The 22945-nt window shown below is 46.1% G+C and overlaps 1 protein-coding gene across 4 annotated transcripts in view; it reads left to right on the forward strand.

Moving 5' to 3' along the window:
* The window catches only part of LOC129851208 (voltage-dependent L-type calcium channel subunit alpha-1D-like), a 45472-nt gene extending 23287 nt beyond the window's left edge, over positions 1 to 22185 (forward strand). For 2 of the 4 annotated variants that reach the window (XM_055917592.1, XM_055917594.1), the window contains 17 exons: positions 956 to 1084; positions 1646 to 1711; positions 2049 to 2140; positions 2502 to 2661; positions 2956 to 3083; positions 3602 to 3698; positions 3948 to 4242; positions 8000 to 8133; positions 11227 to 11343; positions 11946 to 12352; positions 13228 to 13251; positions 14787 to 14912; positions 15116 to 15276; positions 15562 to 15668; positions 17452 to 17606; positions 17913 to 18099; positions 18476 to 22185. In XM_055917592.1, coding sequence (XP_055773567.1) covers positions 956 to 1084; positions 1646 to 1711; positions 2049 to 2140; positions 2502 to 2661; positions 2956 to 3083; positions 3602 to 3698; positions 3948 to 4242; positions 8000 to 8133; positions 11227 to 11343; positions 11946 to 12352; positions 13228 to 13251; positions 14787 to 14912; positions 15116 to 15276; positions 15562 to 15668; positions 17452 to 17606; positions 17913 to 18099; positions 18476 to 18781 — 2691 coding nt within the window. In that variant the 3' untranslated portion in view covers positions 18782 to 22185. The remainder of the gene's footprint in view (positions 1 to 955; positions 1085 to 1645; positions 1712 to 2048; positions 2141 to 2501; positions 2662 to 2955; positions 3084 to 3601; positions 3699 to 3947; positions 4243 to 7999; positions 8134 to 11226; positions 11344 to 11945; positions 12353 to 13227; positions 13252 to 14786; positions 14913 to 15115; positions 15277 to 15561; positions 15669 to 17451; positions 17607 to 17912; positions 18100 to 18475) is intronic. The other 2 variants (XM_055917593.1, XM_055917591.1) reach the window with 2 other exon arrangements.
* Positions 22186 to 22945: the final 760 nt, after the last annotated feature.

Here is a 22945-nt window from a genome sequence, read left to right on the forward strand (position 1 = left end):
CCATGTGGCCCCTGCGTGGGGCGGCGAACCGTGGATGACACCTGGGTTTGGGGTCATGACCTCTGCTATGACATTTGACTCCTCCTGGCTGACCTCACGGGTGGGGGGGGGTACCCACTGTGACTCCGCATGCAGTGACTCTGGACCGGGGGGTTACCATGCTTGTGCTGATGTGTCCAGTCGAGTTATGGCAAGGTTTTCTCTCCCTACGGCATGCGGTCCTGTCCCTCTCCTCCCCTGTAGGGCTGTACTGTAGCAGGGCTCCTGGTAGAGCTTCACGACCAGCCCCGTAGATGTAGATGCCTATCAGCTTCAGCCGTCCTGCGTAGGGGACAACAACTCCCACCCTGTCACTTTAAACTCCTGTCAGTCAGGTTGTACTGGGTTTTCCCAACCTCTCCTCCGTGATAGAACAGATGTGTGAAGTGGCTGGTGGTCGCCGAGGAGAGAGTTGGAAAAAAAACCTGCCCTTCTACATGCAACAAGTCCGGGATTCGCCTGGTTTTGAGAGGAAGTGTCTTGATGTCCCTACCGGGAATACTTAAAGGAATGTGAAATATACTGGGGACTTCTAAAGCCTCTTTTAATCCTCTTTCCTAGACGGATCTGTAGTTCCGTAGTTAACTTGTTCCAGTTGATCGAGGATTAGTTCATGTTACCTACGTCACGTAGTCCCCATCCCTCGAGCAACCCTCGGTTGTCTCAAAAGTCACAGGTTCACGGAGAGATTTTAGGCGATGTCAAGATGCGGTACGCTGAATCAGCTCGTGTGTATCTCACATCTCAGCCTCAGTAGACCTTTAGGATCGCAATTGGACTAAGTCTACCTGCGTGTAGTACGCTGAGTACTGTTAAGTGCTTGTCCATGGCATTGAAGCACAGCCAGGTTCCCTGTGTACACACTCACTCACACACACACACTCCGGCCCTCTGACGCTGCCTCCGCCCCCTACAGAACACGGAGGACAACGCTCGCATCTCCATCACCTTCTTCCGCCTCTTCCGAGTCATGCGATTGGTCAAACTGCTGAGCAGAGGGGAGGGGATCCGCACCCTCCTGTGGACCTTCATCAAGTCTTTCCAGGTGAGGACGACCACGCCCCTGATAACTCATCACTCATTTACCAGGCTGTTAATGCACTGAACTAACTCTGGTCCCTTGTTCACCCTCTATCTCTTTCCCTGCCCTCTCTTTCTCTCTCTATCTCCCTCTCTTTCTCTCTCTGACCTCTTTCTCTATCCCTCTCTCGCTCCTCTCTCTCTCTTTCTCTTCCCTCACTTTCTCTCTCTATCCCTCTCACTCCTCTCTCTCTCTCTCTTTTTCTCCCTCTTTCTCTGCCCTCTCTCTCTCTCGCTCCTCTCTCTCTCTTTCTCTGCCCTCTCTTTCTCTCTATCCCTCTCTCGCTCATCCCTCTCTCTCTCTTTCTCTCTCTCTCTCTCTCACTCCTCTCTCTTTCGCTGACCTCTTTCTCTCTCTATCCCTCTTTCGCTCCTCTCTCTCTCTCTCGCTCCTCTCTCTTTCTCTGCCCTCTCTTTCTCTCTCTATCCCTCTCTCGCTCGTTTCTCTCTCTCTCTCTCTCTCTCTCTCTGTCTCTGTCTCTCTCTCTGTCTCTGTCTCTGTCTCTCTCTGTCTCTCACTCTCCAGGCTCTGCCATATGTTGCCCTTCTGATCGCCATGCTCTTCTTCATCTATGCAGTCATTGGCATGCAGGTGAGTCACTGAAACAGCTATTTGCGACTAAACCATTCGCCACCCAAACCAGCTTAATCCTCCAGTCAGTCTCACAGCAACAGCCCCACTAAACCTCTTCATAAGGAGCAGCAGTACACCTGGGTCATGTTCATAAGGTACCAAACGGGGGAAAAAACCTGATTGAATTCAGAAGAGACTACCTGGACGTGTTCATTGAAGAAACACTCATTTTCAGTTTCTTTTGCAAAAGGTTTAAAAAACGGTTTCCATTGCATGCCCTTCTGAACGCAGCCCTATTCCTCACGCAGTATGAAAACGAACCCTTGTCCTTGTCTATCTATACTGTTTGTTTCAGGTGTTTGGGAAGATAGCCATGGTGGACGGCACCCACATCAACCGGAACAACAACTTCCAGACCTTCCCTCAGGCCGTGTTGCTGCTCTTCAGGTCTGTGGGGGTCGGGTGGGGGGTGGGGGGGGTTACAGGGTCAGAGTTCACGCAGACGTTGTAGGTCGGATATGTAGCGATTAGAACATGTCCAGCTAAAGGTAAAAGAGAATCTGCAATCAATGTACTTTATTAACAACATTTTGGTCTTTAGGCCTTCATCAGGAGATGTGGTTGTGCAAAGGTTATGGATGGGTTGTGGATAGGTTACGGTTATGCTGACTCATTCGACGTGACGAGTCACGTTTTTGTCCCAGGTGTAGCGCGGCGCGAGGAGATACGTCGATGACGTAACATGCTTGGGAGTAGGTTGCCTTGAAGGTTACGCTGAGGTATCTGACGAGTCATGTTTCTGTCCCAGGTGTGCCACGGGCGAGGCGTGGCAGGAGATCATGTTGTCGTGTATTTCGGGAAAGCTGTGTGACCCAGAGTCGGACTACAACCCTGGGGAGGAGATGACCTGTGGCGCCAGCTTCGCCTACATCTACTTCATCAGCTTCTACATGCTCTGTGCCTTCCTGGTGCATAAATACACTTATACACACAGCGTATACTTTATACACACAGCATATACTTTATACACACGTATACACACAGCATATACTTTATACACACGTATACACACCGCATATACTCTATACACACGTATACACACAGCACACACACACACACAAACAGACACGGAACACATATCCACGCAGCATACATACACATACACACACACGTACATTTCCACACGTACGCTCACACAGACTGCGGATGTAGACACAGTCCGTCGCTATCCTGCTCTGATCCTGTTTGTTCTGTTGTGCTAGATTATCAATTTGTTTGTGGCGGTCATCATGGACAACTTTGACTACCTTACTCGCGATTGGTCCATCCTGGGTCCTCACCACTTGGACGAGTTCAAGAGGATCTGGTCTGAGTACGACCCAGAGGCCAAGTAAGTGTGTGTGTGTGTGTCTATTTCAGGAGTGTTCAATGTCGGTCCCGGAGGGCCGGAACGCTTCTGGTTTTCATCCTCTTCTTTTAAGCAGGGACTGTTTTAGACCTGGGACACCAGGTGAGGGCAATTAACTACCAGGTAGACACCAAAACCAGAAGTGTTTCGGCCCTCCAGGACCAGAACTGAACATCCCCGGTGTATTGAGTGGATATATTTGACTGTATTATGTTTGAGATTATGTCTGCCTGTTGCAGTTGTCTGAATGTATGTCTCTCTCTCTCTCTCTCTCTCTCTCTCTCTCTCTCTCTCGCTCTCTCTCTCGCTCTCTCTCTCGCTCTCTCTCTCGCTCTCTCTCTCGCTCTCTCTCTCGCGCTCTCTCTCTCGCGCTCTCTCTGTCTCGCTCTCACTCGCACTCTCTCTCTCTGTCTCGCTCTCACTCGCACTCTATCTCTCTGTCTCTCTCTCTCTCTCTCTCTCTCTCTCTCTCTCTCTCTCTCTCTCTCTCTCTCTCTCAGGGGCAGGATTAAACATCTGGACGTGGTCACTCTGCTCCGACGCATCCAGCCTCCACTGGGCTTCGGCAAACTCTGCCCTCATAGAGTGGCCTGCAAGGTAACCGTCTCTCTGCTATCTCTCTCTCTCTCTTTCTCTCTCTCTGCTATCTCTCTCTCTCTTTCTCTCTATGCCATCTCTCTCTCTCTTTCTCTCTATGCCATCTCTTTCTCTGCCATCTCTCTCTCTTTCTCTCTCCGCTATCTCTCTCTCACTTTGTCTCTGTATCTCTTCCTCCCCCTCTAATTGATCTGGCATGTGTTCAACCCTATACACAGCGTACGTATAGTAACCCTCTTTCCCTCTCAGAGACTGGTGGCCATGAACATGCCTCTAAACAGCGACGGCACCGTCATGTTCAATGCGACGCTGTTTGCGTTAGTGCGCACCGCCCTGAAGATCAAAACAGACGGTAGGAGACATCCCCCCCCCCACAACAGCACCAGCTGTTTAGTTTGTGTTGATAGTGATAGGCCGTGTGTGGTGTTTACCCGTGCTGTAGGTAATCTGGAGCAGGCCAACGAGGAGCTGAGAGCCGTCATCAAGAAGATCTGGAAGCGGACCAGCATGAAACTGCTTGATCAAGTGGTGCCCCCTGCTGGTGGTCAGTTATATCACACCCCTCCCCTCCCCCAGGCTGCTACAGCAATACATCTCAGTAGAAATATCATCCCCGGCATTACACACTCACACACACACCTGGGATCCAGGCAGCAATACACACATACACACATTCCAGCGCAACATCACATAATATCACATATTACACACACGTTCCACCTTCCCACGTGCATACATCTACAAGTATGAACTCTCGAATATCAACAATGTCCCTCTCTCACACACACATAGCCTACACACACTCGCTCACCCTCACAAACACTCTCGAACTCATGATTCCAGCTTGGTCCTGCTGTTTTCTGCTCTCGTGTTCTCCGCAGTGTGTTTTTGATCTGTGTGCATTGTTTATCTCCACTCCTTCCACCTGTTCTGGATACCACTGGAGATTCCAGGGTGACTGTGACTTTGACTGTGACTGTGCCTGTGACTGTGACTTTGACTGTGACTGTGCCTGTGACTGTGACTGTGACTGTGCCTGTGACTGTGGCTGTTACTGTGACTGTGCGCCAGGCTTTGGGCTTGCATGGCGTCATAGTGGTAGACCACTGACTGTCTCTCAGTGCATGCTGTATCTCTCCTACTAAACTCTCTTTCTCTCCCTCTCTCTCTCTCTCGCTCTCCTTATGTCTCTCTCTCTCGCTCCGCTCGAGCTTTTCCAACAGCTTCAGTGCCTTCGCTCTATATCTGTGTCTATCAAACCCCCCCCCCCCCCCCCCCCAAAAAAACGACTGTTAAGAACTTCAGAATATTCTGCAGCAGTTCTGTTTTAGGGTGGTGGCATGGAACTAGTGTTGCCTCTCCTCTCCGATCTCTGTCCCCGACATGCTTGTTTAAAAGCGACCCCTTCTTCAGAATCATCCTCTCTCACGCGCACGCAATACTGCACTGTAAATGCACGCGTTCATATACTCGCAAACATCTTCCGTCTACACCCTTTTCCACGTTGCTCCACGCGCTCGCACACAAATCCACACCAGCGCTAGCCTACTCGCGCGTATGCCTAGCTCTGCTTGCTTGCATGTGCTCAGTAGAGTCGAACTGTGTATTGGGTTGGGTTCCTTAACAGCCCGAATCCCTCTGCTGGAGTGGATCTTAACTGCTTGACTTAAATTCCTCTGGCTGGCTCTTTCTTTTGCCGTTTCATAGGTCGACATGACAAAAACAGCTTAGGCCTGCCGAGTGCTGAGGCGCCACTACAGCCTGGGGTTCGATCCCCAGGCTGTCACAGCCAGATGTGACCTGTAGCCCCGTAGGGCAGGCCCTCGATTGGCCCAAGCAGGTTAGGTTTGGCCGGGTGTTTTCCTTGGCTCGTCGTGCTCTAGCGGCTCCTTGTGGCGGGCCAGGAGCCCGCAAGCTGACCCCGGTCGTCAGTCAAACGGTGTTTCCTCCGAGGCATTGGCACGGCTGACTTCCAGGTTGATTGAGCAGTGTGTTAAGAAGCAGTGTAGGCTTGGCGGGTCATGTTTCGGAGGACTCGTGTTTGGACCTTAGCCTCTCCAGAGCCCATTGGAAAGTTGCTGCGATGGGACAAGGTCGTAGTCACCAATTAGATATCACGAAGTTGGGGTAAAAATTGGGTAAAATTACAACAACAACAAAAAATTGCTTAGAGCGTTAACTCTGTCTAAATGACATGCCATAATCTCATAATAGTCACTACAAATGTGTGCTATTTAAACCTGCAGTCTTTAAAAGGATCTTAGAGGTTTGAACCAACGTAATGGTTTGAACCAACGTTGAACCAACGTAAGAGTCCTGTACCTCTGACCCTGCCTGTGGCCTCTCTCTCCTCTGGCTGCCTGCCTAGATTGGACAGGAGATTATTGATACAAGTGATAGTTCAGAAGTGGCCAGGAGGCCTAATAGAGATCCTATAATTCAAAGGGATTATGGGATCTCTATGGGATGCCCAGAACCGAACTAGTATCGAACCATAGTTCAGCTACGGTTTCGGGTTTAGTTCTATTTGAGGTGTACCTGTGAGGTATACCGGTTCTGTTTTAGGGTGGTGGCATGGAACTTGTGTTGCCTCTTCTCTCCAAGCTATGTCCCCAGGACTGAAAGACGTAGTTGAGGATCTAGGTTCAATTATTGAGTTATTATTGAGGGATTGTGGTCTTTGACCTACAGAGAGGATTGGCCATCCATGTGATGCATCTTGAGGTATGGTATGAACACCATCCACATGGGTGTGCTTTTTGTGACAGAATGTTAAAATTAGGTGAAACCAAAAAAAAATTTTTTTTTACCAAGTTACACTTCCCAAAGGCACCAAATTTGTGGAATGACAGCTAATATGACATACAATGCCTTCAGGAAGTATTCACACCTTGACTTTTTCCACGTTTTGTTGTGTTACAGCCTGAATTTAACATGGATTCAATTTAGATGGTGTGTCACTGGCCCACACACAATTTATGTTTTTAGAAATGTTTACAAAATAGGGAAAAATGAAAAGCTGAAATAAGTTCAGGAGTCAAAATTCTTAACAAGTCACATAATAATTTGCATGGACTCTGTGTGCAATAATAATGTTCAACATGATTTTTGAATGACTACCTCATCTCTGTACCCTGCAAATACAATTATCTGTAAGGTCCTTCAGTCAAGCAGTGAATTTCCAATACAGATTCAACCACAAAGACCAGGGAGGTTTTCCAATGCCTTGCAAAGAAGGGCCCCTATTGGTAGATGGGTAAAAAAAAGCAGACATTGAATATCCCTTTGAGCATGGTGAAGTTATTAATTACACTTTGGATGGTGTACCAATAGACCCAGTCACTGCAAAGATACAGGTGTCCTGCTTAACTCAGTTACCGGAGAGGAAGGAAACTACTCAGAGATTTCACCATGAGACCAATGGTGACTTTAAAACAGTTACAGAGTTGAATGACTGTGATTGGAGAAAACAGGATGGATCAATAACATTGGAGTTGCTCCACAATACTAACCTAATTGACAGAGTAAAAAGAAGGAAGCCTGTACAGAACATAAATATTCCAAAACATGCGTCCTGTTTGCAAAAAGGCACTAAAGTAAAACTACAAAAATGTGGCAAAGCAATAAACTTTATGTCCTGAATACAAAGTGTTATGTTTGGAGCAAATCCAACACAACACATCACTAAGTACCACTCTTCATAGCATGGTGGTGGCTGCATCATGTTGTGGGTATCCTTGTCATCGGCAAGAACTAGGGATTTTTTTTAGGATAAAAAGAAATGGAATAGAGCTAAGCACAGGCAAAATCCTAGAGGAAAACCTGGTTCAGTCTGCTTTCCAACAGGCACTGGGAGACAAATTCATATTTCAGCAGGACAATAACCTAAAACACAAGGCCAAATATAAACTGGAGTTGCTTACCAAGATGACATTGATTGTTTCCAAGTGGCCTAGTTACAGTTTTGACTTAAATTGGCTTGAAAATCTATGGCAAAACTTGAAAATGGCTGTCTAGCACTGATCAACAACCAACTTTTAGAAGAATACTTCCTGAAGGCACTGTGCCAGTTTATTTACCGGTGCAGTATAGCGCATGACAGTCCAATACAGTATAGTGATCTAAAGAATATAATCCCTCATCATAGGGTTATTATAGGTTATCCTTTTGGTTAGGGTCCGGTTTTTGAGGGGTATGGTCAGGGAGTTGGCGCAGGGACATGGGCAGGCTCAATCTCCCAGGATGCTGTGCAGTGACCTGCTGTCTGACACAGGAAGCGTTTGTGTGGTCTGTTCACCTAGATGATGAGGTAACCGTGGGGAAGTTCTATGCCACCTTCCTGATACAGGACTACTTTAGGAAATTCAAGAAACGTAAAGAGGAGGGCCTGGTGGGGGTGCACGCCTCCCAGAACAACACAGCCATCGCTCTACAGGTGAGTATTGGGGTGTGTGTTGGTGTGTTGGTCTGTCTGTCTGTCTGTCTGTCTGTCTGTCTGTCTGTCTGTCTGTCTCTGTCTGTCTCTGTCTGTCTCTGTCTGTCTCTGTCTGTCTGTCTGTCTGTCTCTGTCTGTCTGTCTCTGTCTGTGTGTGTGTGTGTGTGTGTGCGAGAGAGACTGTGGGACTGTGCATGTACGTGTGCTAGGGCTGCGACAGTAATTTAATAACCATGTAACTGATGGTTATGGATGAAGACTGCCATGAAAATAAAACTTCAAAACCGTTTTAATAGGCCTACATTCATTTCTTTTAAAAAAAATAGATTTTAACTTTGATTAACTTTATTTTCATGTAGATAAAATTGACCTAATAGCGGGAGTGTTTACTAATGATTATAAGCAATTGTTTTGCAAACTTAGTCTGTCTATTAAACTGTCTACATCTCTTTCCAACTGTCGTTTGATGGTCAACCAGCTGTCGTTTGATGGTCAACCAGCTAATCCACTAAATGACCGGGGGATTAGAAGCTTTATAGGCTATGTCTTCTTTTACAAAAAAGGTTGGATGTGTCTGACTATTCGTGAATTATTCAACAGCGGTCGACAAGGTTGTTCTGTCTCAGCCCTATAATGCGCTAACGTTCTGTCAACTGGACAATGCGCCAATCCAACCTAGCATGGTGTAATTTGATATGGAATCTTTTCTTAATTTATAGACTAATCAAAGCTGATAACTAGGCTATGGACATGTTGCTTGTATTTGTTTATAAATGAGTGATTGTCAATATCATCCTTATACAATCCCATAGCTGTCTCTCTCCCCCTCACACTTTCGTTGACAATTCATTATCTTATAGTCGACATTTGGAAAGCCTAAAGTAGGCCTAGGTTTTGTTTTAAGGAAAGGAGAAATATTTGCTCTTGTGTCTGACATATGCAGGTAGCTTTGATTGACGGGTCCTTTTTACTGGGGTGTGCCGTGTGTGAGTTCACTGATTCTCTCTAAATGATTACAGTATATGTCCATTCAGAAAGATTCCTAACGTAGCCTGTCTGGACTCTATCTCTTTAAAAAATAATCAAACACACCTGTCATGATTTAATCTTGTAAAATGCCTATTTTCAGTAAAGGCCATTTCTCAACAACTCCGTTATTTTTGTCTGAATAATTAGGAAGTTAAAAAACAAGGAAATGTCTTGTTTATGACGCCGTTCACACGAATTGCGAAATATCGTCCTGTCAGAACACGTTAATTATTTATTATTTATCGATTTTAGCTTCTTTTCGCATGCGATTCAGCAAGCAAATAGGCATCGGCCTATTAGTTTAAAAAAACTGCTCCGAATAAGTTGCTGTTATAATGCTGTTCATTGTTCTTAGTGTTTTGTACACTCGGTGTATATCCTACTTAAAACTTTCCTCGTAAATGTATATGTTTGGCTACATTGATTTAGCATCATCCTATAACGTAGACTATTTTTTCATATCCTACGTAAAGGATTTGAATCTAAGGCAAGATTTTTATTACGGTTTTGAGAAAGGACAAATGTGATTTGCTTATGTTTCTTGAGTAAGATGCGCTGCAGTGCAGGCGGCTTTGATTGATGAGTCCTTTTAGGTGGGCGGGTGTGCCATTCGGAAAGTTACCTAAAATAGGCCTAGCCTGTCTGGACTTCATCGCCCCAATCAGAAAAAAACGGTGTCTTGTTGCAGGGTCAGTGAATGTGCGAGGAATGAGGACAGGTGCCAGTTCTGCGTTTCCTCCCGTATTAAATGGGGCGCAACTGAATTGAACGCCGGCTGCTGTAGCCAAGCTCCTTTCACGATTCATCCTATAGGATGCGTAGCCTATATTCTAACATTTTCGAATATTATTTTTCCAGTACTATTTTTCTCTCATTACTGCATCCTCTATAACCAATTTGAACAACATATTGCCACGGAGAATAACCGCTGCGGCGTTGGTGACGTTCTGCGAATTGTTCAGAAAAGTAGAGGGGACTCCCCACCCCAACGGTTACGTCATGTAACCTGGCCAATTACGTAACCCCAAAATTCCAAGACGTTCACAGCCCTAGTGCGCGCGCGTGCGTGTGTGAGCGATTGGGTCAACATGACTGTTGAGAATATATGTGTGACGAAACGTGTGTGAGAATCTGCATGCATTTTTTGAGTGCGTGGCATACCACCAAGTGTGCTAATGTTGTGATTCATGACTCAGCAGGTCATTCATGATCAGAACTATTGGTGTGCACGAGGATCCTGTCTGTGTGATGACGGACGTGTTTATCAATGTCTGTCTCTTTCGCAGAGGCGTGTGTCTCCGTCTCAGTGTTGCCGTTGACAATGTAATGCGTGTATGTCTGGCTTGCGTCGCAAATGGTTCCCTATTCACTATATAGTGCACTACGTCTGGTTAAAAGTAGTGCGCTGTGTAGGGAATAGGGTGCCATTTGGGAGGCACACGGTCGTCTCCGTCCACTCGTTATGTCGTCATCCAGCGTTTTAACATGTATCTCACCCATCAACTCATGAAGGTCACACTCAAAGCAGCTTACTTCTGTTTCCATCACCGTTCGCTTCGAGCCGTGAGGTTTTATCATGCAGGTAGTCCTCTCTATCTAATGTCCCTCATATTCCTAGCTATATTTTGTCCTCACTGAAACGGGTCCTGTAGGAAGTAAACTATAGTATGTGCCTATTGTAACTAGCTTTAGTAGTCCACGTAGACAAAGGTGTATCTGACATTTCCCACTTAACCACACACTCGGGATAATGTCATAGGAGACACACTAACGACAAGGCATATTCAGGGGGAGCACATTTGTTTGTCTCTTGTAAATGTTCTCATCTCTCACAGTCTGTCTAGCTTTGTCCAGTATGGGCGTCTGTAGACGTCAGGTTTTGCGTGAGAGCCAGCAAAGGGCAGCTGTGTGTGTGTGTGTGTGTGTGTGTGTGTGTGTGTGTGTGTGTGTGTGTGTGTGTGTGTGTGTGTGTGTGTGTGTGTGTGTGTGTGCGAAGAGCCTCTTTGCCTGAACGAGAACCTTCCTACCAGCCCTTAGCCCCTCCCTCTATTGTCATGGTTACAGGCTGGCCTTCGCACGCTACATGATATTGGGCCCGAAATTCGACGAGCGATATCATGTGACCTGCAAGATGAGGAGCTAGTAGACTTTATTCCAGAGGAGGACGAGGAGATTTATAGGGTAACTTATTCAATTTATCTGCCTGAGGGGGTGTATGGCACGTATATGTATTTTGTCTTGCTGGAATGTGTTGGTTTGGGTAAATGGAATATTGGAATAATGGTAATGGCAGTGTATTATGCCTCACATCAATGTCCTTAATGGAGGTAGATGCACTGTACACGGCACGCACAGATATACACACAGTGGTAATAATGTTGTATTTGATTTGTATGGCACTTTCCATTTACCGAGCAAAATCACAAAGCTATAAACTCAATTAGTCACCAAGGTGGACTGGACGTACAAGTTGCACGGATCAAACCTGTAGGCGTAGGGACAGGACTATGTACTCTGTTCCTCTCAGAGGAAGTAAACCATTTGCAGTTTTTCTGTTTTTCTTTTTTCAGTTCCGAAAAATGAATTATAGGGCCTTCATTGCGCATATATCACGAACCAGCTTTTGAATTTATTTTCTGCCCATACGATGATTTCTGAAAGGAAAACAAATCACCAACCACAACAAGTTAACCCAGTTTGCACATCACTAGCGTTGTTTATTCATCCTCTGTGTTGAACAGAAAGTAGTCCGTGACCATTTGACCCTGAGTGTTCCTCCACAGCGCAATGGTGGCCTGTTCGGTAACCACATCAACCATGTGAACGGGGACCACAACCGGCGCACGTCAGGGCAACATACCAACGCCACCCAGCGGCCCCTGCAGGTGCAGCCGCCTCCGCACTATGCCCACATGGAGCAGCCGGTGGGGCGTCTCTGCCGGGCCAACGTCATGTCCCACCCGCACCCCAATCACCACCACCACAACTCCTCGTACGGCAAGTCGCCCAAGTCCACCAACGTCAACCTGAACAACGCCAACGTGTCCAGTCTGCCCAACGGAGGAGGACACCACCACCGTTACTATGAGTACACTCCGCCCCCCGCCAACGGTTACCCGGGACACCGCGGTGGCCTCTACTACACCGACTTCGACAAGCCGCCACCTCGCGGCACGCCGCAGGGACAAAGGTGACCACACACTGACCATCAGCTATCTCTTTCTCTGGCCGAGAAATGAAATGGGTGACGCGTCATGTGTTGTTGAATGGGATTGATTAGTTAGAGTAAGAGAAAATGGGGAAACGTCTGTGGCTTGAAGCTTCGTGTAAACTTCAAATGCCACACTATTTAGAAGCTATAATGTCTAACCTTTAAACTCTTCCGTCGCTTGTCAATTCACCTGAGTGACTCTCGTAGTCCCTCGTAGTCATACAGCTGTCTCAATGTGTATGATGATGTCAACACTATGGGTTTTTGTACAATATAACAAACCTGGGATATAAGTTCGCATGGAGAGTTAGCATGCAGCTACCATTAGCCATAAGGCCATTCTGTGTGCCTATCATTAAAGATTTGCCAAAGGCAGGACCTAGCCTCTCCTTATCAGACCTTCCCCTTGTCGCTGACCTATAGCACATACCCTCTCAGACCCTCCCTTAAACTGACCAATCACATGCTTATCAGCATCCTCATTCCATATAACTGACCAACAGCACACTTCATATTTATTCAGGTAACCCATCCCACAATCAGTCAATACATCTCTCTGGAGCACCCCAGGGTTGGTTTGAAAGTCCATTTCAATTCTTAGGAATTCAGGAAATGATTTCCTGAACTGCCTGTAATTGAAATGAAACTGCCCCCCCCAACATTGGTACAAACGTCACCCCTCTGTCTTCTTTCTTCACTTATACATATATAGGAATGCATGTATATGCTTCATATACTGTAGGATAAATATATGCCACTCATGGGGTCCCTTTTCCCTCTGTTCTCTCCTCCCTTTCTCCCTACCTAACCAAAATGCTTTCTCTCAACCATCTCTCTGCTTTCTTGGACAAAAGGCGCTACTATGAGACCTATGTTAGGTATGTTACTTTCCTAGGTATGTTTAGAGCCGTATGTGTCCGCCACAACAAGGGGGTACTTTTCATTTTAATTATGTTTTATGGGGCCAGTAAGTGACTAACTGCATCCCTATTAGGGTTACGAAATTCCGGTAACTTTCCCACAATTTACAGGTTTTCCAGAAATCCGGATTCTGGGAATCCTCCAATCAGGATTTCCGGAAAAACTGGGAGTTTTGGGGAAATTACTGGGAATTTTGCAACCCTAATCCCTGCTAAATTAGTGCTGGCCAGTCATCCCATCTCTCTGTTTCTGCACCACCACCTATCTGTGGAGTAGTATCCCTTGTCCTAGTAGTCTGATGTTTAATGAAGAGAAGGGAAAGGCCTGATTGGCCAGCACACTGCCTAGCGCCTAGACCAATCTTGCTGTATGCATGTGTCTGCTAGGAAGGAGGGCACTGCTTAGAGAGGTGAAGTGAAGTGCTTTTGCCTTGAAGGAGGAACTTGGGTGCTCAAACCACATGGATATGAATGGAAACTTACTTTGCTCCCCTTAAACCCGGACTACTTCCTGAGGCCAGCAATGACCAGGCGCTCTATAGAAGGCCCTCAGAAATGTCTTTCATTAAAGGGATTGTTCACCCAAATTACAAAATTAAATATTGGTTTCCTTATCCTGCAAGCACTCGTTGAAAAAAAAGGTGTTATCTAGAGCCAAAATGTGTTCTTCGGCTGTCCCCATGGGAGAACCCTTTGAATAACCCTTTTTTGGTTCCAGGTAGAACCCTTTTGGGTTCTATGTAGCACCCTTTCCACAGAGGGTTCTATATTGAACCCAAAAGAGTTCTACCTAGTACCAAAAAGAGTTCTATCTGGAGCCTAAAAGGGTTCTCCTCCTATGGAGACAGCTGAATAACCCTTTTGGAACCCTATTTATCTAAGTGTACGGACAAAACCAGAACATGGATTGTTGTTTTCCCTTGTCCATAGACTGCTTGCAGGGTAAATAAACCAATAGGTCATTTTGTAATTTGGGTGAGCTATCCCACGGCTGAGATGGGGGACGATGATAAGTGGACGCAAGTTTTGGTACGTCTGATTGAAGACTTCTCAAACAATCGTATTACAGGCAACCGTGGTTTTCCTTTGAGCGACAAAAAGAAGTGTTTAGTGAACGTTGAGTGCTGCTCTTTGGTACTGTACGCATCGTCCGCTGGTCTACTACAGCTTCTACTGTCCCTGTTGTCTTGATGAGGCTGTGGTGGTGGGTGGATGAGGAGGACGCTAGTTCTGTTGCATCGCTGCCCCCTGGAGGCTGGAGGTTTGCGTCTGCATGACAGTGCATGGCCCTGTTCCCCCACAACTCCCGCAGTCCAGCCTCACCAGTGGAGGCTGGTAAAGGGAGGACCGCTCATAGTAATGGCTGGAAACGGTACCATTCTATTCATTCCATTCCAATGAGCCTGTCCTCCGATTTTAAAGTGACACCAGCCTCCACTGCCCACCACCCCCCTCTGATCTCTGAACCCTGACCCCTCACCCTCTCGCACCAGGTCCCACCGGGGAGACGCCCGCCTTCCCACCATCCGGCGGGAGGAGTTTGAGGATGACAGGTACTCGGGAGAGTACTACAGCGGGGAGGAGTTCTACGAGGAGGACAGCATGTTGTCAGGAGACAGGTAAAGTAACCCGACACTCCACCCTTACAACCTCAGAGAAATAAATGTATCCTACATATTGTATATACCGTACCTCACCATGTGTTCCTTTCTGCTAGAGCAGGGGGTCTCAAACTAGCGGCCACCGAGCCAGATGCGGCCCCCGAGCATATTAAAATGGAATTCAAGCTGCTAGTTCACCTCCCAACACCCTATCCTTCCAGGAGGTCCTATATGGAACACGTGGACAGGTACCAGAACAGTGACATGGAGTACGAGACGCCGAGAGGCTACCATCACCCCAACAGTTATGACGACGAGCAACCCCTCTACCAAGACGGAAGGAGGTCGCCTAAGAGACGGATGCTTCCTGCCACGCCCCAAGGTAACATCCCGTCTCTCTGTCCAGCATGCTTCTGAAGCTTGTCTACAAATAAACTGATACTAAGGTCAGATAGAAGCTAATCTTCGACAGCTATTCACACACAGTTTTTGAAACTGACTTGTCACTGACTTGGTTTTCTCCGATTTTAAAGAGCCCTTCATGACATTGTTTTGTTTGTGAATGTGTGTTGATGCCCTTCAGTTGCATGTAGTCGTTGTTTCCTGCATGAGTAGTTTAGTTTCACTAGTTTCACCCCCCTGTCCTGTCCGCCCGTCACTCGTCCAGGTCACAGGAGGCCCTCCTTCAACTTTGAGTGTCTGAGAAGGCAAGGCAGTCAGGACGAGCTGCCACACCAACGCACTGCTCTACCACTGCACCTAATGCAGCACCAGGTAACACACACACACACACACTGCTCTACCACTGCATGGGATGCACCAGCAGGTAACACACACCCCAGTGGACAGCTCTGCATCTGCAGCATCATATAGCACACACACTACCAGTGCTCCATGTTGCATGAATTGATTTACCAGTGCAGTGCTCTACCAGTGCTTTTAGACCAGTGTGTGTTAGACCAGTGTGTGTGTTAGACCAGTGTGTGTGTGTGTGTTAGACCAGTGTGTGTGTTAGACCAGTGTGTGTGTGTGTGTGTGTGTGTGTTAGACCAGTTTGTGTGTTGTTAGACCAGTGTGTGTGTGTGTTAGACCAGTTTGTGTGTTGTTAGACCAGTGTGTGTGTGTGTGTGTGTTAGACCAGTGTGTGTGTGTTGTTTGACCAGTTTGTGTTGTTAGACCAGTGTTTGTGTGTTGTTAGACCAGTGTTTGTGTGTTATTAGACCAGTGTTTGTGTGTTGTTAGACCAGTGTTTGTGTGTTGTTAGACCAGTGTGTGTGTGTTGTTTGACCAGTTTGTGTTGTTAGACCAGTGTTTGTGTGTTGTTAGACCAGTGTGTGTGTGTGTGTTAGACCAGTTTGTGTTGTTAGACCGGTGTGTGTGTTGTTAGACCAGTTTGTGTGTTGTTAGACCAGTTTGTGTGTTGTTAGACCAGTGTTTGTGTGTTGTTAGACCAGTGTTTGTGTGTTGTTAGACGAGTGTGTGTGTGTGTGTGTTAGACCAGTTTGTGTGTTGTTAGACCAGTTTGTGTGTTGTTAGACCAGTGTGTGTGTTGTTAGACCAGTTTGTGTGTTGTTAGACCAGTGTTTGTGTGTTGTTAGACCAGTTTGTGTGTTGTTAGACCAGTTTGTGTGTTGTTAGACCAGTGTGTGTGTTGTTAGACCAGTGTTTGTGTGTTGTTAGACCAGTGTTTGTGTGTTGTTAGGCCAGTTTGTGTGTTGTTAGGCCAGTTTGTGTGTTGTTAGACCAGTTTGTGTGTTGTTAGACCAGTTTGTGTGTTGTTAGATCAGTTTGTGTTGTTAGACCGGTGTGTGTGTGTGTGTGTGTTAGACCTGTTTGTGTGTTGTTAGACCAGTTTGTGTGTTGTTAGACCAGTGTTTGTGTGTTGTTAGACCAGTTTGTGTGTTGTTACACCAGTTTGTGTGTTGTTAGACCAGTGTTTGTGTGTGTGTGTTAGACCAGTGTTTGTGTGTTGTTAGACCAGTGTGTGTGTTGTTAGACCAGTGTGTGTGTGTTGTTAGACCAGTTTGTGTGTTGTTAGACCAGTGTGTGTGTGTTGTTAGACCAGTTTGTGTTGTTAGACCAGTTTGTGTGTTGTTCGACCAGTGTGTGTGTGTTGTTAGACCAGTTTGTGTTGTTAGACCGGTGTGTGTGTTAGACCAGTGTGTGTGTGTTGTTAGACCAGTTTGTGTTGTTAGACCGGTGTGTGTGTTAGACCAGTTTGTGTGTTGTTAGACCAGTGTTTGTGTGTTGTTAGACCAGTTTGTGTGTTGTTAGACCAGTGTTTGTGTGTTGTTAGACCAGTTTGTGTGTTGTTAGACCAGTGTTTGTGTGTTGTTAGACCAGTGTTTGTGTGTTGTTAGACCAGTGTTTGTGTGTTGTTAGACCAGTGTTTGTGTGTTGTTAGACCAGTGTTTGTGTGTTGTTAGACCAGTTTGTGTGTTGTTAGACCAGTTTGTGTGTTGTTAGACCAGTTTGTGTGTTGTTAGACCAGTTTGTGTGTTGTTAGACCAGTTTGTGTGTTGTTAGACCAGTGTGTGTTCCTGACCTCCATCTACAGGTGATGGCTGTAGCAGGGCTGGACTCCAGCAGAGCCCACCATCTCTCCCCCTCCCGCTCCACCCGCTCCTGGACCTCTCCCCCCGCCACTCCGGCCAGTAAGGAGCAGTCGCCCTGCTACACGCCCCTCATCCGGGTGGATCACCCCGGACGCAGGTATACAAACACTCCGCTGTTCTGTCTGTACAACCCCGATGAAGGATACATGCCGACACACATTTTTGTTTTAGTTAATGACAGAAATGTATAGTGTGACTGTAACCTGTGTGTTTCATTCGGAGACCTGTTCTTCTGGCTCTTGGAGGAAGGGTAAGGGTTGATGGGTAATGCTTCAGTCTTGCGTTTGGAGGGGTTGCAGGAGCCACGCTGCATGTCTCACTATGAGTCACACTATGTCTCACACTGAGTCACACTGTCCCCTGCTTCCTCCTCCTTATCGTTGGCCCTCCGTTTTCCTCTAAGAGCGTCTGAATCTCCTCTTCTCTTCGGGGAGAGTGGCGTCAGCAGCCAGGTGCCTCTGAGGAAGAGCTCTTGGTACACAGACGACCCAGAGTACTCCCAGGGGATCTATTCCCCCGTCCACCTCCAGGTGGCCCCGGAGTACCACCAGCAGCGCCATCAGAAGAGCGCCACCTCCTTGGTGGAGGCGGTGAGTCCATGGGCAGGGTAGAGGAGGGTGGGTTGGTGCCCTTCAGGCTAGAACCAGTGGACAAGCGTACGGTACCGGGGATGGAGTCATGTAAAATGTAAATTTGTTCAAGTCAGGAAGTGAACTTGTAATGAAAATGTAATTGCTAGAAATTGAATGTGATTGACCTTAGTGTAGGGAAATGTGCTCTGAGATGATACATGGAAGTCATTAGTAGGCTACCACGTTAGTGAGTACAGTGTGCCAGGTGTGGATGGTTTGAACACTCAAACTCATTGTGTTTCAGATACGCAAACAGGCTTTTTATCGCTATTAACAGTAACTTTAATAACCCGCGTAAACACAATGTGGTCTGTTTTCTCCTGTCGCCGGGCAGGTGTTGATATCAGAGGGTCTCGGGAGATACGCCATGGATCCAAAGTTTGTGGCCGCCACCAAGCACGAGATAGCGGACGCGTGCGAGATGACCATCGACGAGATGGAGAGCGCGGCCAGCCACCTGCTGAGCGCTGGCGTGGTGCCGGTGGTTAACGGGGTCAACGTGTACCCCGTCATGAGCGAGCGGGACTACGACCTTCAAGACGCCACGGCCCGTTATAGTGACGAGGAGCCGGAGGTGGAGCTTAGAGTGGTGTACGAGGAGGACCTGGCAGGCGAGATGATCTGTATCACCACTTTATAGCATCGGCTGGAGAATAAACGACTAGAAGTGAACTGCTCGCTGTATGTACTCTACTTAATATAGACTACAGCACCGACAGTGGAAAACCCAATGAGAAATGCATCTATTGACTTACGACCAAAAGAAGTGCCTTTTACATGGAAGAGAAAGGTACCTATGAGGAGAGAGAGACACGGGCCCCGTCCACTTATTCTGTCACTCGCCCTCTGCCAGCCAGGGCATTCACGTCAACGTCTGTCAATCACAGGGCCAGGAACCAATCCTGGTGCCAGGAAACTATGTTAGTTCCGCCCTCCCAGACCGGCACTACTGGCACATGGTGGACCATGCCCGTAGGTCATAGGTCACGGTCTGGAGGTGACACAGGCTCATCAATGAGCCAGTCGCAGACTGAGGGCGTGGAGTGTCAGTGGAGGAGATGGACCTATTGGCAGAGGCGTGAGGTACCGGGCCGGGTCGTTAAGGGTGTTGACAATCAGATGAAAGATGTCATTCCCTCTGTCACTTTATTAAGGTTTTGGCATATCATGCAAGTTTTCAATGCAAGCATAGGAAGGCATATCCCCCCCCCCCCCCCTTAGATGTTTTAGTATAAGATTAACCAGTTTAAGTATGCAGGAGATATCAGTCACATTTATAGCATCATCAAACCAGAATTATTCACTGAGTGGTTCAAGCCCTGAATGCTGATTGGCTGACAGCCTTGGTATATCAGACCATATGCCACGGGTATGACGAAACATGTATTTTTGCTGCTCTAATTACATTGGTAACCAGTTTATAATAGCAATAAGGCACCTCGGGGTTTGTGGTAAATGGCCAATATACCACGGCTAAGGGCTGTATGCAGGCGTTGAATCGTGCATAAGAACAACCCTTAGCTGTGGTATATTGGCCATATACCACACCCCCCCCCGTGCCTTATTGCTTAAATATACACTTCTGAGGTGACTACTAGCAGGCAGGTTGTTTTTAGTTTTAGAATAGCCTGAGAATTAATATTTCATAGTAGATACACTGTAAATGAACTGTATTATATTAAAAAGAATAATAATAATTGTAAAGAGACGTTCTATATTTTGTAATGATGTACCATTTCAAAAGAAGGTCAGCAATACACGCCGTGAGGAATCCTATTATGCTACCAGGAGAGAAGAGTCGCTGGTGTTATTGTTTTATTCGGTACAATATTCTGAGATGAATTGGCCTTTCTCTTTGTTGTTGCTCATATGCATCGTTGGCTTGTCTGTGAAACCGTGTGGTTCTCGGAGTAGCGACACAGCTGCACGGGAAATGCAAATGTTTTTTTTGTTGTTGTTTTTTTTAACTTGTTTTAAGAGCGAGCGTAAGAACACTTTGTGCGTCACCCCAACCACACCAGTACCAGTACCAGTACCACAGCGTTAAGTCCCCCCTTACTAAGAGCATCTTTGTTGGACTTGAAGTTAGCTAGGCTTCAAGGAGCCTACTCCACCTTTAACGAAGATGTGATGATAAACATTTGTGTTTGCGTACGTTGTGCAGGTGCACAGCGCAGGAAGCTCAAACGCTTAGTGCGTCGACAACGCTGCTTCATTCACCCATTTTGAAATTCGTTCGACAACTTCATTCGTTTCACCTATCCCAACGGACATGCCTTGTGCCGCTGAAAGAAAGCGATATGATCGAAGAAGTGAGACGAACGGGAATCTCTGTCGTTCTCAATGCTTGTATTGGGATTTTTCCTCGCGATATGATGCATGTCAGTAAATTCCACCGACCCTTTCAAACTGAATCTTCCTAATCACTTCCTAATCACTTGGCCTTCATGTTGCTGTTGCTGTGTGAGGCTTGTGACAGACTGAGCCTGTGTGAGCCAGGATAGACCGGATTGGCATGGTGGCTGACTGGTGAGGCACGTCATTCGTCGGGGATGTTCACAGGACAGATGAGACCATAATGAGGCATCGTGGTCTAGGTGGGTCCACAGTCTCTGCCATTGTTCTCTTTTTCTGTTGTGTTGTCGTGTCTTATTGGGTCTGATGTGTTTAAGCTGGAGAGAGGGTAAGCAATACTAAACCCCGCTCTCTCGGCGTCTCTCTCTCCGGCTTCTCTCTGCATACACTATACCTCGTGGTGGTCCAGCACGGTCTGGGGAAAACATATCAGCCTCCCTCGCAACCAACCAGTCTCTTTCCCACAGCGAGCTTCTCCTTCCAATGAGAAGGGAGCGTTTGTACCACGGCTCGTTTTTACGAGAGAACTCCACTCTTGTTGCTCTCGACGAAAGTTGAACATTGATGCGACCACAAAATGACTTTACACAAACAGACAAAATACAGACGACAAAAAGGATCGAGCTTTTTTCCAGGCGCTGCCCTGGAGATTTTGAATAAGCGCAGATGATGGGTAGGTGATGAGACGTGGGATCTGTAGTTCACGAGTGGTTGATTTGTAGTTCATGAGTTCGCAATGCGTTCTCAGTCAACTGCCGTGAAAATGTAGGTTTTCCACTTTGTGTGCACATTGAAAGGGCTCTTTGAATCGTTTGTGAGTAAAAAAATAAAAGTGTGTTCTGGTCTTTTTGTTGATAACTATCTTGTGAAAGAACCAATGCGAATTCCAGGCACATTGTACTATTCGTAGCAATTACTGATAAACTGAAAATATGCATTGTTTTGTAAACACTTGTGTTAAGCAAAAGATAAAACCAACTTACTTTTACCTCATGTCAGGGATTCCTGAAAAAAGAAAAGAGAACATGATTTGGTTCTATACCAATGGTATTTAAATATTAGAACATAGCTGTTTGTCTTTGCACAAGTAACTGTATAGTACCAATGTTTCTCATTTTTCTATACAAACGTTTGTGTATTAAGGTGAGACAATTTTGTACTTTTTTTGTGACTGTGTATGGTTTAGTGAAATCTATATTTGTCATTTACACCTCACCTTACATTGCTGGGACAGAAATATGAAAGAAAAAAATCTAAACATTTTCAAGGTGCACTGTTCCTCTGTTTGCGGGTTAAAAATGGTAATATACCAGTTTACAGAGAAAGACTTGATGATTTAAGCATTTTGATTCGTTTTCATTCTATTATTATAATTATTATGATTACTCTTACTACTATTACTGTTATTAAATATGTATTCAAATAGAAGAGATCATGTTAAGTATGTACAAATGTATGGAGAGACCCATAGTAATGTTCTCTACTTGAAAGTCCCAAAACTTTGCTCTGTAAGGTTTTTATTCAGTAAAACATGATTTATCTTAGTAGCAAATGCATTATTTTGACCCTCTAGGTTTTGTATTAACACATTTTTTGTATTTTCCCATTTTATTTTGGCCTTGAATTCATTCGAATCGATAATATTTTATTTTCTAATGATTATTACTGAATAAACTTACGCTGAAATTCTGCAGCTGTCCTTTATCGGTGCTTGGTTTGAGAAATCATACATCTGAATGTATTGTGTACCATTTTCATCGTCTTTTACATTTACCATAAAGTAACAATGCATTCTACAGTTGACATACATTCTGCAACCTCCTATAGACAAAATACCAGGGTTGTGGTCAATTTCAATAGAATGCAGTCAATTCTGTCTCTCACACTCCATTCTGAATGTGGAATTAAAATCTAAATCTGTACATTTGTTTGGTTATGATAAAGGTAAGCCTTTCATATAAATCACCTTATTAAGTCTTCCAAATTAGGTACATTTCTTATTTTTTAAGGTCAGAGAACATATAAGTGACACTTATTGGTGCTGCTGGTGCAATCAATGGTTGGATGTATCTGTATCTCTGTATGTGTTAAGCTGGGGGAGACTGTTGTTGATGGTTGCCATGGTGCCTTTGGTGGTCTGCATCGCTGACCCACCCTCAGAAGGCCCACAGGGTATCTCCAAAACTAGACAAGACACAACACCGTCATCCCCGACTGTTACTGTCATGCATTTAGTTGTGTATCAAATGGCTTCAACGTTTATTCAACGTTTATAACACAGTTTTGCATGTTGAACAGCAGCTATTCAGTGGGGGAAATATGAATGAGACTAGGTAGCAGTGAGCCACTGCCCTCACTTGTGCTACCAGAGGACATCAGCCTTCTTCTCACCGTACCTTCTCCGCTATGCAATCCGTTTTCCGAGCTGGTCACGGGTGCACATCAACCA

The sequence above is a fragment of the Salvelinus fontinalis genome, chromosome 3, assembly GCF_029448725.1.
Source record: "Salvelinus fontinalis isolate EN_2023a chromosome 3, ASM2944872v1, whole genome shotgun sequence".
In the NCBI taxonomy this organism is placed as follows: domain Eukaryota; kingdom Metazoa; phylum Chordata; class Actinopteri; order Salmoniformes; family Salmonidae; genus Salvelinus; species Salvelinus fontinalis.